Source organism: Euprymna scolopes, chromosome 7 (genome assembly GCF_053919585.1).
Source record: "Euprymna scolopes isolate OS-2025 chromosome 7, ASM5391958v1, whole genome shotgun sequence".
Taxonomy (NCBI): Eukaryota; Metazoa; Mollusca; class Cephalopoda; order Sepiida; family Sepiolidae; genus Euprymna; species Euprymna scolopes.
The window spans coordinates 74,399,948-74,419,316 of NC_136488.1; the positions used below are offsets into that span (position 1 = coordinate 74,399,948).

Here is a 19,369-nt window from a genome sequence, read left to right on the forward strand (position 1 = left end):
CCCAAAACTGATAAAACTGTTTGCTGCATGCCTGAATACCTGTTATGTGTAAATTTCAAATCTTTAGACCCAAAATTGGCTGAGTAGTTTGCTAGACACTGCAAAGGTCAAATCTTTTAAACTTTGACCACTTGGCAGCTCAAATTTTCGACCCAAACCGATTAAAAAGCTTGCTCTATCTCTAAATACCCTTTATGTAAAATTTCAAATGTTTTAACCAGAAATTGGCTGAGTAATTTGGTAAAGACAGTAGAGGTCAATTTTTTTTAACTCTGACCCCAATTTTAACCCCTTAACATTTATTATTTGTGGCTCAAATCAAATTAAAAAGTTTGATCCGCGTCCAAGTAACCTACATTTAAAATTTCAAGTGTTTAGACCCAAAATTGGCAGAGGAGTTTGATAGTTTTCAAAGGTCAAATCGTTGAACTTTGACCCTTAACAGCCAAATTTTGTGCCGAAACCCGATGAAAAAGTTTTTTCTCACATCTCAATACTCCTTATGTCAAATTTCGAGTCTATATACCGAAAATTGACAGGCACAGACACACACACAGACATTTTCACTTTTATAGATATATAGATTGCATATATTAAGTAAATAAATAAAGCATTAGTTTATACAACTTTATTGTTTTTATTTTGATTTTTATTTGTCTTTTCAAATACATTATTGGGAAAATTAGAAGTGGGGAGCCGATTGGGTGGGAAGAATCATATGCAGAGTGGGCATATTTTGAAATCATCATCATCATCAGTCTTTCATAGCTGGAGATGACTAGTCAGGGTCTTGGTGCTTTATCCTACGTGTGTGAAGTTTCTCCACAAGTAGTGCATGGGTAGTTACCAGGGTTGTGCTTTTGGTAATGTTTTTATTCAGACCTGGTCTTTATTCTTGCTTCTATTTCTTCCTTTCCTTTGTGAAGACTACTGAGCCAACAACAACTTCAATCTGCTGCTCGCAATTTTTCATGTTCATATTCATTGCATTTAGGTGGCGCTTTGTCACATCTTTGTGGCAGAGTTTCTGCCCACCAATCTTTCTGTATCCATTTTCCAATTCTCCATACAATAGGATTTTTGGGATATGATTGTTTTCCATTCTGACCACATGTCCAGCCCATCGCAGTTGAGTAGTTGCGAATATGGTTTCTATGCTTTCCATGTTGGCTCTGTTGAGTACTTCAACATTTGGTATAAGATCGTTCCATTTAATTTTCATAATTTTACTTAGTTGGCGCTGTTGTGTTGCTTCCAACCTCTTGATGTGGTCTCTGTACAGTGTGTTTTGAAATAGCAATTAAGGAGTTAGTATTTAGTAGCGATGATATAAATGCATCTCTTGGTCTTCTCCTCTCTTTCTAACAGGAAGTTCCTATAAATTTTACACAATCATCTAATTGAAAAGTTTGGCGAGTAGAATTAAATAAGTTAATGTAAATATTTAGTATGTTCACCCATTCATGCCAAGCCAGCTTTCCAGCTAAGAAATGGAATTCAAAAGATAATTTTATAGAATAAATTTCCTTTCAAACCGGGTTATTTTTTTTAAGGTCAGAAATCATTCTCATGGCACTTAAAAAAACAATGAAACAACCTAAAAATCACTCAATTGGAAATGTAAGTGATTCTATTCAATTACCATTCAAAATGGTGATTGTTCACCATGAAAGAGTTGAGATAAAACCATTGAGACAATCATTTCAGAAATAACATCAGCAACAATATTCCATTTGTTGCTGTAATCAGGATGAAGAGAAGATAAAACAAGTCACACCCTTCTCATATTGAAAAATTCTATCTAGCACCGGATGTGATACTTCCTGTAATTCCTAAGAATTGTCGCATTATTATTCTTGTTACTGTTTTGACACTTGTTTGCCATTTACATTTTTTTTTAAAGAATCAGATATAATTCTACAATGTAAAACAAGCAATTTGATATGCAAGTGTTTATAATGCAAGGAATGGTATCCGCAAACATAATTAAGGGAAAGGGGTATTTAAGTACAAATTCTAAACAAATGTCACCAATAAGTGTCAATGATAAGTGAAATCACAACATGAAACTATAAAGAAGATATTGTTTTAATCTACTTGCATTAAAAACTTTGACGGATGCTATGGGAAAGTAAAGATCTGTTAGTGAATGTTACCAAGTCCAAATGTGATGATCAATTGTTATATTGTTGGAAAGGGAGTCAACTGTAGTTCAATTCAGTGTGGTACCTCTAAGCATTGGATAAGAAAAATAAGATGGATGAGAACTCTGGAGAAAGCATATCTGGATGGCAAAGCTATTGAAGTTGTTATCGAAGGTGATATGATTGGAGCACAGGGTGGAGCAGGTTCTAATGTGATTGTAAGACTTAGGAGTCGATGAACTAAATTCTGGGAACTTCTGCCATTATTAACCAGCAGAGCGTTACCACTGTTGACTAAGGAAATGTCTATCAGACATGTGTGTGTAATATGATAACGCCTGGAAGAGAAAACCCACCAGTGACAATTAAAAGTATGTGCTGCATGGAGACAAAATGATATGCAAATGATATGCTGTATGTGTAATGTGTGCCTTAAAAAATTAGTAGTTCTGATGACCTCAGAGGAAGATTAAATCTGGACAGTATAGCGAGATGTAGAACAGGAGACTTTTATGGTATGACAATGTTAGAAGAATAAATGAGTGTTTGCCTTGGAAGATGCAGAATAGTTAGCAGATTTGGTTCATGTGCCAAAGGAAAACATGGGAGGAAATGATAAAATGGACCTGAGGAATAGAGATCAAGTGATAGGTTAGTTTCGAAATCAATTCCTCAAGTCAATCTGACACATGCTAGCATCTATAACAAAAATTAAACTGGATATCAACTCTTGTAATTAAACATATATTGCCATTTTTATCATTAGATGAAGTCAGTGATTTATACCATTCTTGATAGTTGATGTAAGTGAACAAAATGGACTTGACTGGACTTGAACTCTGTTTGCCAATTTTAACAGAAAACCACATATGATGATGCCATTGAAAGTTAACAAAAAAATGTTTACTTAAAAATTATTTGTAAAATAAAGAATAGAGAATCCAAATTTGATCGTATATTTTCTTTCTAGTTTCTTTACTTCCTATCAAAATATTTTACTAGAGGATGGGTTGTGATTTGCATCATTTATAAATGCAAATGCTATCTTTGTTGTGACAACTTTTCCTTAATGTTTTGAAAACTAAGTATTTAAATGGCATTTTGTTGTCACTAATTTGGCAGAAAATTAAAAAAAAAAATGTTTTTCTCAAAAGTACAAAAGAAAATTTGGATAAAATAAGTTTTGTGGTTGGCTCTACTGTTGCAAGATATGCTTGTAAATGTGATGGCCCTAAAATCGTCAACTGGAATTTTGATTACAGAGAATGGTTAGTCCCACAATTTGTGTTATTGTTCAATTTGTGTTGTTTGTTCAAAGTGTTGGGATTTAATCATACAGTTAGAACATCAAAGGTCGGTTTAATATGGAAAAAATTCAGATCCCCCAAAAGGTGCACTCTGGACAGTGCACAAAAATAACTACAAATACAGATACCAATGATGATACCAATAAAGCCATCCTCCTGAAAGAGGGAGAAAATATTACTTGAGAATCCTCCTCCGTCAAACCTCCGACCGAACATATTCTTCACTTTTTTCCAAGTTCAAAGAGCACTCTTTCCTACCTTTTTATAGATTAAAAAATTGCCTTTGAAATCTAGTTGGGAAGATCTCTTCTGTTCTTTATGGCTTTTTTTCTGACAGAAGAGACATTGCTAGTCTCGCTCTACTCTATTAGAAGTTCCATAGCAAAGCAACTGAGCTCCAATTTCTGGTTCCTACTAAAAGTTACACAAATTTTTACTTTGTCTTCCATGTCATTTTTTTCCACTCTTCACATTAATATCGATATCTGTTCATGATTTCTGAAAGAGCTTAATGCCTCTCCCCTTATCAAAAACTTTTTATTTACATTAGACATAAAAAGATGCCTACCTCAATAAATCATTCATTTATTGGCCTGATTATTAAACTTTTCAGAAAAAATTTCATGTCATAGATGTCATTGAATTATAATAACTTTATTTTTTACAGCCCAGTGCGCCAAAGGAGCCCCTCCACTCTTCCGAGCCCAACACAACACCAGCACCATCCGCATCCGTTATGTCCCCCAACATCTCCAAACTCTATCAAGAAGACGCATCATCGTTCACGCTCAGATGCAACTGGTAAGCATTTAAATTTTGCTCTGCTACACACACTTTTTTCTTTTCATTTCATTTATTTATTTGCAGATAATTTTGTTTTTTCTGTTGAAATGTACATCTTGTGTACCTTTCATTGCTGATAGATTATTTAGTTAATAAAAGTCACCATCAGTTCACACATGTGTAATTATATATATATATATACTGTTTTAACAAAAACCAAGACTTCAAGAAGTGGGTTGATAGCAACAAAAAGTGTATTTCATTGTTAGTTACAATTGTTTCAAGATCATTTCTACAATTTCAAACAATATGTTGTTTGAAAATTTTCACAAGAACAGCCTTTCTTCAGACTTATTAAATAAAGAACACTTTAACAATGAAATATTAAGGAAAAGAAACATTTCCTTTATGAGGAAAAGAAAATAAGCGGGAACACTTTACCTCTGTCGTATCCTTTGTAAAGTATTTTTTAAAGATTTATGATTTACATTCACCCAGTATAATTCGGAATACTACAAATTTGCCTATATATATATATATATATATATTAAGTAATGTGATTTATAATTTAAAAGTTTTAAAATTTTTAAAATTTAAAAATCAAAATTTAATTAAATTAAAAATCAGTTTCATAAGAAGGAACAACAACAAAGTCAATTATCTGTACGATCGTTTCGGAAATCCGTGCTTTTTATTTGTGGTATACATGAAGTCACGTAGAATAATTATACATAGTTTTTTTGGTAAGCACGGTCTCCTCATCAGCAAATTTAGGAGGATTTCTATTGAATTGAAAAGACACCAAAAATAAACCTAGCATTAAAAGTAAGGCAGATGAATCTTTTGGTTTTTCTTTTTTTGAAATCAGGAACTGTATTTAAAGTAGTCATTTAGATGTTTGCTATAGCTTTTTATTTTATTGAATAATTTATTCAATAAAATAAAAAGCTATAGCAAACATCTAAATGACTACTTTAAATACAGTTCCTGATTTCAAAAAAAGAAAAACCAAAAGATTCATCTGCCTTACTTTTAATGCTAGGTTTATTTTTGGTGTCTTTTCAATTCAATAGAAATCCTCCTAAATTTGCTGATGAGGAGACCGTGCTTACCAAAAAAACTATGTATAATTATTCTACGTGACTTCATGTATACCACAAATAAAAAGCACGGATTTCCGAAACGATCGTACAGATAATTGATTTGTTGTTGTTCCTTCTTATGAAACTGATTTTTAATTTAATTAAATTTTGATTTTTAAATTTTAAAAATTTTAAAACTTTTAAATTATAAATCACATTACTTAATATTGAATTAGCTCTAGGACATTTAACTATCGAGCTTATTATATATCTAAATTACAACGAGCATTTCCTGTATTTTAATTAAACTAGTAATTTCACTATTACATTAAAATACACTTAGCTCTTTAGACTATTATTCTAATCTCCTTTAAATTATATATATATATATATATATATATATATATATATGAACAAATGATTAATAAAACATGTTAAAAGACATCTTGAAAAAGAGTTAAAAACATATTTAATTTTAAAAAAGGAAACACAAGATAAGTGGATAGTCCTTAATCCGCGGAGTTTCGAAGAAATACTCTCCTTCTCATCAGAGGGCAGGAATTAGCAAAATGCAGGATCGGATTTTGCATATAAAAGTATTTAATGAAACTACAAGTAAGTCACAGATCTTACTTGGTTAAAAAAAAGGGTGAGGTAAGGGAAACAGGAGGCAAAAGAAAAATGTTAAAAAGATTTCACATGAATGCATATATATATATATATATATATATGTATATATATATATATATATATATTTCATATTCATGCTCTGTTCTTTTCTGGTCCTAAAATGCAAAAGGTGTTGCAGCAAAAATGAAGAATCAAAGCAAGAAAGTTTTTTTTTTTTCCCCTAATTTAAAATTTATTGTAATATGTGGACATTCAATTGGTACACTCGGCTTTACAGATGTAGTCAACTCCCCAACCTTAACTGGAAGTAGTAAAGTGGAGAATGTCTGCTCACTGCAATCACAAATCTCACTGTTCCGTTTTCTTAGATTCTCTATTGATCAATGACCAAATTTTTGCAAATTGTTTTTCTTAACACATTTTTTAATCTACACCCCAAAATATGAACAATAAAATATTTACATTTTCATCTTCGTTTCAACCTTGAACTTATCAAAACAATCTCAGTTATATTTCAAATGTGACGAACATCTTGGGCAGGTGCTGTTTAGATCACTGTTTCCTATCTTGACAAAATAGAAAATCAATTTTAAAATCTAGTGAGGATGATCTCTTCCCTTCCTTAAAGCTTCTTTTCTCATGGAAGAAACCTTGCTAATCTCTCTTTACTTGATCATTATTTCCATGGAAGGTACATGACTGAGCTTCAATCTCTGGTTTTTCCTTGTAAGACATTCATAGCAAGAACTCATTTTGTTACCATAAGGGGGGAAAAAAAAAACCAACTTTTTTTTTCACCATGGGCCTTATGTTAAACATAATTTTCATAGACAATACTTTCAAAGGCAAGAACTTCTCTGTAGAACATTATTGCAAGACTGCTTCTCTACAAATTACAATATAATTGTCTTCAAGTCCGCAAACAGATACTTATCATAAAACCTCCCCATAAGTAATCAAACTTCATTGCATTGATAAAATTAAGTACTCCCATAGTGTTATCTTTTGGCCAACAATCATTCCATCTCATAACCCTTATACTTAAGTAGCTGGCTTTGATAAGTGGTGATCCAGCAGCTAATATATATATATATATATATATATATATATATATATATAAGCAGGGAGACCCAATGTTGCTCAAGATTGAATGAGGATAAACAAATGTTCTACACTTGCAATATTTTTATTGCCATCAGAATCTGTGAAATCCCAATCAAATCAATCGATTGCCTGCTTCAATCAGGAACCCACCGCAGTGCACTGAGGAAGCTTCACATGCCTCTCTGCAGTGACTGCTGGGTTCACAATTCATTGTAGTCTATATTGCATTTAGAACATATTGTGGATTTTATAAAATTATTTTTATATAATAAGTTAATTTAAAATGTAAAAGTCAAATATAATGGTTCACTTGTGTTCTAAACAGACACATTTATTTTGAACGCACCCCTGTCTTATCAAAGAACCTACTGTTGATTTTGAACCGATAATAAAAAGCAAAATCTGTATATAAAAACATAATGTTATTTTAATAACATAGAAAATTACTGCAGTTATATTGTGCGTGTGTGTGTGTATATTAGCAAAAGTACCCGTCGTTGACTGGGTTCAAAAACAGCCTACAGAAAATGGACTCTGATTTATTAAAGTATGATAGGTTATGAAAAGGAAGGGTTGTAAAGAGATAGCTTTGAATTTGGGGGTATCAAAACCAAAGCAAAATATGATGAAAGTAAAAATAAAATAAACTCCATAATTTATTATATGATATTTGTTCACACTGGGATCTATATTAAAAAAACCTTGCTAAACTTTGTGACATATTTCCATTCTATGGAGGTCAGGGGCGAACGAACACCCCATAATTTTATTATACCATATTTCTTCAAACTGAAACATAATTATCAAATTATACTTACGCAGATAGATATGAAAAGTCTTTAATAAAGTTTGTGCCTATTTCTATTCTATGGAGGCCAGGTGCGAACGCAGACCCCACAATTTTATTATACCATCCCTATTTAAGTTAAAACATACTTATCAAAGTATTATTATGTACATCTATATCAAAAACACTTGTAAACGTTTTTTTTTTTTTTAATTTTTAAATTTTTTATTTCCATACTTTGTGGAGCAGGTGCGAACGCAGACTCCACAATTTTAATGAACCACCGTTCTGCCAGATCAAACATACCCATTCCTGTGTCTGGATACATCTATCATTATATGTAATCAGTTTTTTTAAAATAGTCAACCATATAGGAGCCTATTTGTGACCAGACACACACACACACACAGCTTTATATTATATAAATAAATTTAAAATGGCGTAATGGAAACATATTAAAGGTATTTGCAGCTTCTCTTCCAATTTTCGGATTTTAATCATGTCAAATCACTCTTTATTTCCTTTTGACGGATTGATTGTTGCTATTTCTTCTGATCAGTTAAGGGCATAATAGATTCACTGATTGATATAATTAAGTGATTGATTTTGCGCTACGAAACAGATACTTTCAAGAATTGTAAATGTCAACTAAATTAAAGGAATAAATTATAAGATGGTTAACATCATGATTTTGGAATATAGTGTTTTGTCATTTATTCACTATATTGCTCTGTAATTACATTGACCTTTTTAAATAAGAATTCGTATATATTATAAGAAAATATATTTCTACAGAAATATATATATACAGTTGCAGCTTCTAGTTGATCAAAATCTTATGATTAAGAATTTTGGGCTAGATTTTGGGTGGAGTTCTAAAAAGTGGGTCTCCATTAAAAAAGATTAGAAATTCCTGGTGTTGAGGCATACTGCTGTTAAAATATTTGGAGCAACAGCTATTAGAGAAATGTGAACAAAAGAAATTGCTAACTGTTGAAATGACCTGATTCCCAACACTGACCTCCTATTTTCAAAATCATCCAAACCAAAAGAGGTTATACAACCTATTGACCTTTTAATTTATTTGTGGTAGAATGTCTCCATTTACAAAATCATGATTAAAATGACAGAAAAATCATTTTGTGTGATGTTTTGATACAATGTATACTGTCTTAAATCATGCAAATGCTAAAAAAATATTTTACAATAGAAACAATGTTACAAATAATAATATTGAGATCTAAAAGCATAAATTGCACCAAAATTCCATATCAACTGGACAAAATCTATTTAACATATAAAATTATCTTGTGAGATTTAAAAAATTTGATTTAAATTGCAAATCAAACTTTGATTTTTACAAGCTGATTTTCATTTATTTCTCTTCCATGGTAAAACGTAAAGATTTTGTCAACCATGGTCTAAGATGACCCAAAGACTTCATTTTCATTAGCTACTACACAGGATGTACGGGAGAGTGCCACTCCTTTCTCCAGAATTACTACACTTATGATCTTTACCATTAAAGCTGAGTTTTTAGCTGAAGACATCAATTACCATTTTTTTAGAGTCTTTCATACAACTTGACTGAGTATTAAACCTTAGTCACTCATCCTATTAGCTTTAACCATTATGCCAATTGGGCTGGTATTGCCATTAGGATGACATATTTTGCTATAATTTGTTTAAAAAAAATTATGTAGACCTGCCCAAATAATTAGTTATATTGAAGCATTTTTCAAGTAAGACCCTACCTTTCCTCAAATCAAAATTAGCAAAGGGGAATAATTTGTATTTATAATTGAAGAATATAAAGAGTTGTAACCTTTTTAAAACTAAAATTTTATTACTTTTTCAGTGAAGTTTAAAAAAATTGCAACTAAATAAAAAGTTACATGATTTCACTGCATCTCGGGCAATGCCAGTTAGACACAGCTAGTTTCACATAAGGTTTTTCAGTCATTATTTATATCATACTGTCTGGTATGTTTTCCCCCTTTTCTGCATATATAAATACAAAATGTCATGGAAATAATGTTTTCAAAATGTATCTTCCATAAGCTTTAAAAGGTTTGCTGGAATTCTAGACCAAACACTTTTGTACCCCTCTCCTCATATTTACAAATTGGAATTCTTTGAATTTTATACCCCCCCCCGCCATCTTGTGTTTAATTTTTTACAACTTTTATTTGCGTTCTAACCTTGTTGCTGTTTCGTGAATGCCTCTAAAAAGTAATAAAACCGAATATGAAAATTGTTGAAATGCTTTGCATGCACACTTTTATTTTGGTGTGTGATTATTTTGCGTGAATTTTACTAATGACGGACAAGAATAAATAATTTGAATGTGAATTTATTCTTGTTAATTAGTATTTAAGAATAACATTAGAAGATCATGATTAATTTGAGCTAAAAACGAATCTGTTAAAAGCGAATCAATAATTAATCGTAAAAACCAAAAAAAAAAAAAATAAAGTTTGATTGGTCGAGGAAAGAGAGCAGATAAAAAGGGGAAAGAATGTGGAAAAGTTTTCTTCATAAAAATAATTGCAAGTTTATTTTAAAATCGTTAGGAATGAAAGAACGGACAAACAAAAGCCATTTAATATTTAGTTTAGTGAATCTATGTAAAGGAAAACATCGGTGAAAATGGGCGTATGTCATTTTTCAGATTATTATTAAAACTTTTCACCTGGCATTAAAGTAGATATGCTGTAAAAATCAATGAATCAATCTTACTTAGCATTAAAGTAATCAATGAGGTTAGACAGAAATACTGTTAAATAATAGTTACTTGAAATGAACCACAAATTATTTTTGTATTATTCTCATCTGAAATGTAATTCCCACAATGTTTCAGCTGATGTAGCCTCTGATCTTCAGGTGTATCTTGTCAAACTTTAGAATCTCTCTCTAAACTTTATGGAATTGTGAATACAATCTTTTTAATCCATAGAAACAGCATGCTCTTGTTCTGTCAGCTATAACCGGGTAGAAGTCTCAAATTATTCGTAATTGTATTCTTAATATCACCTGTCCAATAAACTTCCATTTAAACGGAATGTTACTTCATACCTTGTGTCATGTGTCCTTGTGGACCAAATACACCTGAAGGTTGCATCAGTTGAAATGCAAGAATAACACTCAAGAACAGTAACCTGAATAATTGAAATAATCCAACTTATCAGTCATCGTCTAAAACATTCAGAAAAAAATCTGTTTTTATGATATACTAATTTTATCTCTAGTTGCCTTCTTTGTAAATATTTCTAAAAATGCATTTTTGGAAAGCAATTTGTTTCTTAAATTCTAGAAGAATGCTATGGGTTCCATAATTCATAACATTTTTTTTAATCTAAGAAACAGGTCTGGAGTCAGATTTTTTTCTTTTTAAAGGTCAATTCTCTACCTTTATAGATAAGGGAAAAGTGTGAATAGAGAATCCTAACTTCAGCTAGGTTTATTACAGTTAACTTGACTGACTTCATTGTGAAAACTTTCAAGCCTTTTCTTTAAATGTTTTTCTTTTACGGATACAAATAATTATAAATAGTTCATTTTTTCAATAAACACCAAATTATTTTTTCTTCTTCATACTTGACAACATTTCTATGTGGAAACATAAAATACTTATTATAAACTGATAGAAATTAGTGGTGAACATTTTATTTTCATAGAGATCTATTAATTTTTTATGATCTTACACAAAAAATCTGTGACATTTGGACAATTTAATATTTGATTAACTATACATTTTGGTCACATTGTCACAACAAAAAATAAATAAAATATCCTAAGTCTGTATTTAAATGAATGACTTCAAATTTAATGGAGACTTCCTAACCCAAATCTTCATCTTTGGAAAATAAAAAAAATCAGAAGTAGTCATTATTATAATTTGTTAGCAGACAACAAACACAAGCAAAACTGTAACTTTTTTGTTGGTGGTAATTATTTGGAATGAAATATTAGTTCCACTAAGAGATAGAAACGGTTTTATTTACTTTGCTAAACCATCAATAATTGATGAAACAGTAATAATTTTCGATTTTGAAATGTAGTAAAGTAATTAGAAAATTTCAAGTTAATCTTTAAGATGTCTTGTTTAATATATTTAGCAAAATAATCATCTCGTCCTTCCAAGCCTTACATACAGGTTTAATATTTTTATAAATATTAAATAGGTTTCTTTCAATATAAATCATAAAAATGCAAAGTTTTCATTAAATGAAAATATTTAATTTGGATAAATGATATTCATTGTTGATTAATGTGCAAGAATTATTTTTGACCAAAATAATCACATTGTCGATTGCGTTTGCTTGATACGTTATCAAAGAACCTTCAACTTCAAATTAATTTCACTTCTAATGATGTTCGTCAAGAATTATTTTAATCATGTTGCAGTGACAACATCTTGAATTTGTGGGATGAAACGAAAATATTCTAAAAGGGTTGGGGGTAAAGGGAAGGGAATATATCTGTAACTTGTGCAGAACTTTGTCTTTTTTTTTCTTCCAAAATTTCAATAAATCAAATGTCTGATAATTAATGTTTCACTTTCACACATAATGTTTGAACAGTCAACTGTAATTAAACTATATTTTTATTGCTGAAAATGTTCTTTTGACTTATGAAAATTATTTTAATGATTTATGGCATGTAGATAAGAAATTTTTAATCACAATTATATCTCCCTATTTTAATGGAAACGGCAGATAAAACAATGCATATGGTGCAATTTTATTATCAAAGAACTTCATTCAAATTAACTGAAAGAATATTATTTAAAAAAAAATGATTTAAAAGAAAATGCAGTAAAAAGGAGGGAATTTGATGTGCAAGAGATTAAACCATTCCTGTAATGACCTAGTCCCTGTTGATTGTGGTGTAATGTTCTTTCTGTGCAGTTCTAGGAGATCCACACTCCAAGGCTTTGCCTTCACTCTTTGAGAAGGGGGTCAGGTTATTGCTAATCGCCTGAGGCACCCTTACCAGGAAATGCCGACAGGGATGCCCAGCCACTTTTTGTAGGTTGCTAACTTCTCAATCCCACTTTCCAAACCGGGTGTCACAGTTTTTGCAGTGGGAGAGGAATAAATGTCTCCAGCGTGCAAATGCATACATACATCAATAAACTGTTTGATTATATCAAAGCTTTTTAGTGTTGCTAGACCTGCAAATGTTTCAGACTGAGATCGAAACCTGGACTTTTTTTTTTTTTTTAACCGTCCAAGCTTTTATCCACTGTACAACTGACATAGGAAGGAAAATCTAAATCTGTTTATATGAGCAATATCAGTTGTTGAAGAATATCTCACCTTGCTATCTGCCTTCTGCTATGCTAAACAAGATAAAGTGTGAAAAAAAAACAAACTTAAAAACAAAAACTAATCTACTTTCACACATTGTGTGTACATACGCGAACCCTTTTAATAGATTTAGTCTTTAAATGAAACATTTTCTAAATGAGCTGCTTACTATGAAACGAGAAAAAAAATGCATTAGTTAATTAAAAACATTATGCAAATTATTTCTCCTATTTCTTTGGCCAAAATACCTTTTATTAGATTAAATAAAATATGCATACTAATAACTTTTTTTGGTCAATTACTGCAATATTTTTTGTTTATAGTAACAAATGCTTCATCAAAACACTAAATTTCTCAAAGGGTTTATGTATATATCAGTCATAATTTTGTTTCTGAATTTTTTATATAAGAATGGATACTTTGTATTATTGGACTACTATTCTCATCTTGAGTGTTATTTTTTTAATGTTTTAGCCAATATAACTTCCAACCTTCTTTTGGTATCTCGCTAAAAATTTGGAAAGGAAGCCTTTATTTAATCCATGAGAGTAGTATGATCTTGATGAGTTTGAAGTAATTTGCAATTGTATTCTGAGTATCGCGTACACTGAGGATTGAACTTTTGATCTTCAGAAGAGTTTTACTTACAACTGAATTTTATCTATAGTATTTAATCATTATGGGGACAATTCCGGTATAAATTTTTGGAGTTTTAAACCTATGTGTGTTTTAAAATGTACGTTCTTACTACTTAGTTCGCTATGTATTATTACAGATTACTATATGTTGTGAAATAACACTAAAGATGAGAAGAGTAGTCAAATAAATCAAATAATACAAACCATGTTTTTGTTTGAAAGTAGATTACGTTTTATTTTGGTTTTGGTTGCACTTTAACTGGTTTAATATTGGTCTGTATGGAGATAACAAGGAGGGATAATGTATATTTTTCTAAAGTTGTAAAGGCGAAATGTATTATTTGTTTTTGTGAAATGCTATGAAGGAATCAATGTGCAGAATGGCAAAATTAAATTAGTAGATGTAGAACAGTTACGCTAACAAAATCAGTTGGGGAAAGGAAAGTGATAAGAATAGATTTGAGGGAGGTGGATAGATAAAGATCATATCAGAGATAGGTTAGTTTAGAATTTCTAAAAGCCATCCAACACATGTCAGCATGTAAAACAGATGTTAAACTGAACATGATAATGATGTTCATCAGAAGTAAATTTTATTTTGTATGAATTTATTTGCCAAAAGATGTGAATTTCTCTGTATCATTGGATTACCATTTGATTCCAGGATATTAATGTAAAGCAGATGTGGTTAAGTATCTGCAATTAGGTTCCTTATTAGTTTTCTATTGGTAATTTAATCTTTATTTATAAGTTATTGGTTGTATATTATTAGAGAATGATCCATGAATAATAATTATTTGAAACCAACATATACATTCTCCGGATACAAATATTTAATATTTTGGTAAATGTATGTAAGATCTTTTTTAATCATTTTTATTTTTCTCAAAATTTAATGCAAGAAGCTTTTTATATATATAAAAATAAATTAGTGAAATTAGAAACCCATGATATTGGGCAAAAAATAACATTTCTCAATGTTTGAAAATAAAACAATGTATATGACGTAATATCATTAAGTAAATGTGAATGTTTTTTAACGACAGGCGCTAAATCTCCATTATAATATTATTTATAAAATTGCGTAATTTTCAAACATTTTTCCATTATTAATTTTTTTTTTCAATACACTTGAATGAAAACATGCCTAATAGAACTGGAAAAGTTTTAATATGTAATTCAAAAAAAAAAAAGTTTATTTTCGAAGTTGTCAAGAGATGACATACTTTTAAAAAGGTGAGAATGGGTACCAAGTTAAAAACTTCATAAACTAAAATGGAAGTCAAATTTCTAAAATAAAACCTTTTTTAATTATACATTGACAAGATTCTGTTTCTATTTATTACAATCCAAAATGAATTAAAACTTAAACAAATGTAAGAAAAAAAAAGTTATAATCATAATTATATTTTAAATTATCCTTTTCTAAGCCTTGCATTCTGACAACAACGCCAGGTAAATGTTAGCAAAATAAAAAGCCTCAAGAGAGGTATACGTGGGGTGATATGAATGGAAATGTTTTTAAACTGGTAAAAGCAACACCAATGTTTGTCCGTACAATTTCCTACAGGGGAACATAAGTTCAAACGGCGTAGGACCAATTCGTGTGGCAATGAAAATGAGACCCTATTTCAGGAAGGTAAGAATATGTCCATCTCCATTTCTGCTGGCTTTGAAACAAGATTGGGCAGGGAGGAGGGAGGGGCATATAATCCACTCCCCCCTCTCTTTCCCTGCCAGTTCATTTTTTCTTCTCACTCTTTTCTTCATCTAAGGTTCTTTCCTATCCCTCCTCCCTTTTTATTATCCACTTCTTCTTCCTCTCAATTACTAATTTAATGTTTGTTCTTTTTACATTTGTTTTACCCCACCCCAGCAATATTCTGTTGCTTTTTTTCAGCATTCTTTTTCTACCCTTTTTGCTGCTCATTTGGTTAATAATTATTAGGAGGATTTAAAAAAAAAAAAAATTATCACATGGTTGACTTAATCTGCTTGGAAATTATTTCTCTTTGCATCTACATCCTGTATTTTCTACTAATACAGTTTTTAGATTGAAAATTGAGTTGAAATTCACAAAGTGTAACTTAAATCAATTACAATTTTATGCATGAAAATTTTTTACATCGGTTAATTTAACTGTTTTATGCGTTTTTTTTTTTTTTGCTAATGTTTAAGCAACACAAATTAATATGCCATATTTTCTAACCATCAAAACCATTTTCTATTTTTTTTATTTTGCTTAAACAACAAAAAAAAAAAAAATGACATAAAATTGCATGGAGGTTTGGAGTGCAGAGTATTTCAGGGATATTTTTAAATAAATAGTATGCATCTTTATTTATAAATATATTTTCTTTACAAAATTATGTGATCGTAGGTGGGAATATTAATAAGCATGATTTGTAAAATTTCATTAATAATAATAAAAAAAATGAGTACTTGTGCAGATTAGTGATGTTTTAAACCAATGCATTTATAGTGTACACATGTACTTATGTGTCACATTGAAATTAATATAAATTCCGATAATTACAAAAAATGATCCGGTAAAAATAAAATTTATCGAATTGAGTTTTGTTGTACATTTTAATGTGGAAAAGTTGTGACGAATTCTGTATAACAAACTGACTTATCCCCCTTGATTTGAATTAGGTATCCACCATTTTTAAATGCAAAATGTCAGAACGTAATTTTAGTTAAAAGTATATTTAGCACATCTTATACTGGAGCTGTTTTTGTAATTTTGGGAATTTATACTAATTTCGATATGGCACATATGTACCTAATGTTTTCATATGAAATGCATTGGTTTAAGAGCATCACTAATCAGCACAAGCCCCAAAAAACATAATGAATAAATCTAAGTGTCAAAAACCTATTAAAAAAAATATATTAAAAAGACAAAAAAAATATAGCATTCATTCCTGGTTCTTAACTGTTTATAATTTATAATTGATGAGTTACAAAAACTAAACAGAAAAAATCATTTTTATGTAATTTTAACATGTCGTAAGACGTCGGTTGATATTATTGCAAAAAACGATCGCTTAAAAATAACATTTCTTCATTAAAAAGATATAAATATTTTCTTATAAGAAATTAAGAGAAATTATAATGGAGAAGGAGGCCTATAAGTGAAAGAAAATTGGGATTTAGCAGAGAAGCCAACAAATGAAAAAAGGTAAAAAATCCTAATATATAACAAAATATTACCGAAAGCAGGATGAGTTACTCTTCTACTTACCTGAATAAGTTTTGTGTGTTTTAACATATTTTAAAGCTTTTATTCAGTTAAAAACTAAACAAGTCGTGTCGAGTTGGTAAATTAAACATGGTTGACAAAAACATGCCATCTTCAGAGTGTCAATGGCCCAACAGTCCAAAAATATTGATAGAAATCCACCCAATAAGTGACACGATGACACTTATTGGATGGATATCTATCAGTATTTTGTTTGTTTTTAGAGTTTTACACTATTATTGACGCTCCGAAGACTGCATGTTTTTGTCGACCATGTTGATTGTTGGTTTAACTTGCCAACTCAACACTACTTGTTTTTCAAATCAAATAAAAGCTTTCAAATACACTAAAACACAAAACTTATCCAGGTAAGTAGAAGAGTAACTTATCTTGCTTTTGGTAATATTTTGTTATATATTAGAATTTTATTTTTATTTATTTTTATTTGTTGGCTTCTCTGCTAAATATCCTAAAATTGAAAATAAAGTGACTCCCAAACAACACAGGATATGTACAGCTATTTTAATTATCAGGTCTGACATGCACATTAAAGTGGCTTTTTTTTTGTTTTTTTTAACATGATCCACACAATTCACTTTTGACAGATTTTGAAGTGTTAATGATCTTAAAAATCTACAGAATTAATGAAAATATTGCATCTTGTTTGTATTACACTATTTAACCATTATATTTATTTTTGAAGAATAAACGATAAAATTACACCAAATTGAATTTTATGAAAGAAATTGTCAAGATTTTAATGGCCAATAAGCACATAGTCAGATGCAAAGAGAAATAAATTTGTTTGTATTATGCTGCAAGAAAGATAACTCCAGATTGATTAAAAATATTAGTTGTTTGCTTTTGTCTTTTATCAAACAGCATAAAAATCAATATAATGACTTTATAATAATTATAATATAATAAATTGTTTTAAAATAGTATTGAATGACATGGTTTTAGAATTTCTATGAAGTTAATGTTAAACATCATAAATATTTTATGATAATCTTTCCTGATAAATCTGTTGGTACTTTTAAAAAATAATATTTATGCTGCTTGTACTAAAATATTGTGGTATTTTTTTTCTTTTTACTCAATAACGTTTGCACTAAAAAGAAAATGCTTACAGAATTAAAAAAACAAAAAAAAAAAAAAACTTATTTTGACCTGGGAATCAAATTATTTGGAAAAGTTTGGTTGCACTTTTTGGGAGACGTAAAAATTTGTTTTGTTTTTATTTCTTCACAATACAATTTAGCTGATATCATTTTTCATGGTTGAGGCATAAAAAAATGAAATTGAAGTAATGTTTTATATATGTTAGATATTTTGTAAATATCCATATCTTTGACAAGAATTGCAAATAGATTTTCTTTGTAATATATATATAATGATTGTGTTGCAAGTTTATATACATTTTAAGTATATGAATGACAAGTATTTTGTTGCCAGTAAAAATTCATTTGTTGACATTTGCATTAAAAATACGAAAACTTTTTACATTCTTTTCCCACAAATGTAATGAAAATAGCTCTAAATGATTATGCATCAAATCTGTTAAAAATATCTCTAAATGATTATGCTCATGTATCAAATCTGTTAAAAGATTAAGCCCTGTTTCACAATACGATTTAGTAATGGTAAACACATATACCTCCTGTCTTATACACACGTTCTTTTTTTTTATTTAAAAATATACAAAAAGTGGAATAAAGTATAAAAATGTTGGTTTCTGAAAATCTTTACAAAATTCATTATTTCATAAATCTTTATACATTTTCATCCTTCGTCACTTATGGAATGTACCTCTTAGGTAACAATATAAAACCTGACCCAAGGTTGGCCTTTCAGCTGAGATCAAAGTGTAATATATGTTCTGTCCTTTGTTGAAGAAGTTTCTTAACGAGTAAAATTTTTTTCTTTTTTGCTCCATTCAGAATACTCCTTTTTTGAGAGCTGGATATCTCCCATATAAATAATCAGCTTTGTTTTAACTATACCCTCATAGTAAATTGGGATGCAAGATGATTACTTACTTTCCTACTCTTCTATGCTCACCCCCATTGCATAAAGAGGAATTGTCAGGTATTACTCTAATGCTTACAGGAAAAAAAAAAGTGTGTGTGTGTGTGTGTGTGTGTGTGTGCAGAAGCAGAATGTTTTGGTCACAAAACTTTGACTTCACAATAGTATGAAGCAGGGTGGGGTGGAAGTAGGCATCATGATAGAAATTTATTTATTAATCTTAGTTTGGTTTGGCATAAGATTTTATGTAGAAAAGGGTCATTTGGATTGAAATATCTTACAGTAAAAATGGTTCGTTAGGCTTGCTTAC

General features: G+C 29.9%; 1 protein-coding gene across 4 annotated transcripts in view; it reads left to right on the top strand.

The window, feature by feature from the left end:
• The window catches only part of LOC145279784 (phosphatidylinositol 4-kinase beta-like), a 285,155-nt gene that overhangs the window by 225,381 nt on the left and 40,405 nt on the right, over positions 1–19,369 (top strand). For 2 of the 4 annotated variants that reach the window (XM_080131109.1, XM_080131110.1), the window contains exons 5-6: positions 4,119–4,252; positions 15,358–15,426. In XM_080131109.1, coding sequence (XP_079987235.1) covers positions 4,119–4,252; positions 15,358–15,426 — 203 coding nt within the window. The remainder of the gene's footprint in view (positions 1–4,118; positions 4,253–15,357; positions 15,427–19,369) is intronic. The other 2 variants (XM_080131111.1, XM_080131112.1) reach the window with 1 other exon arrangement.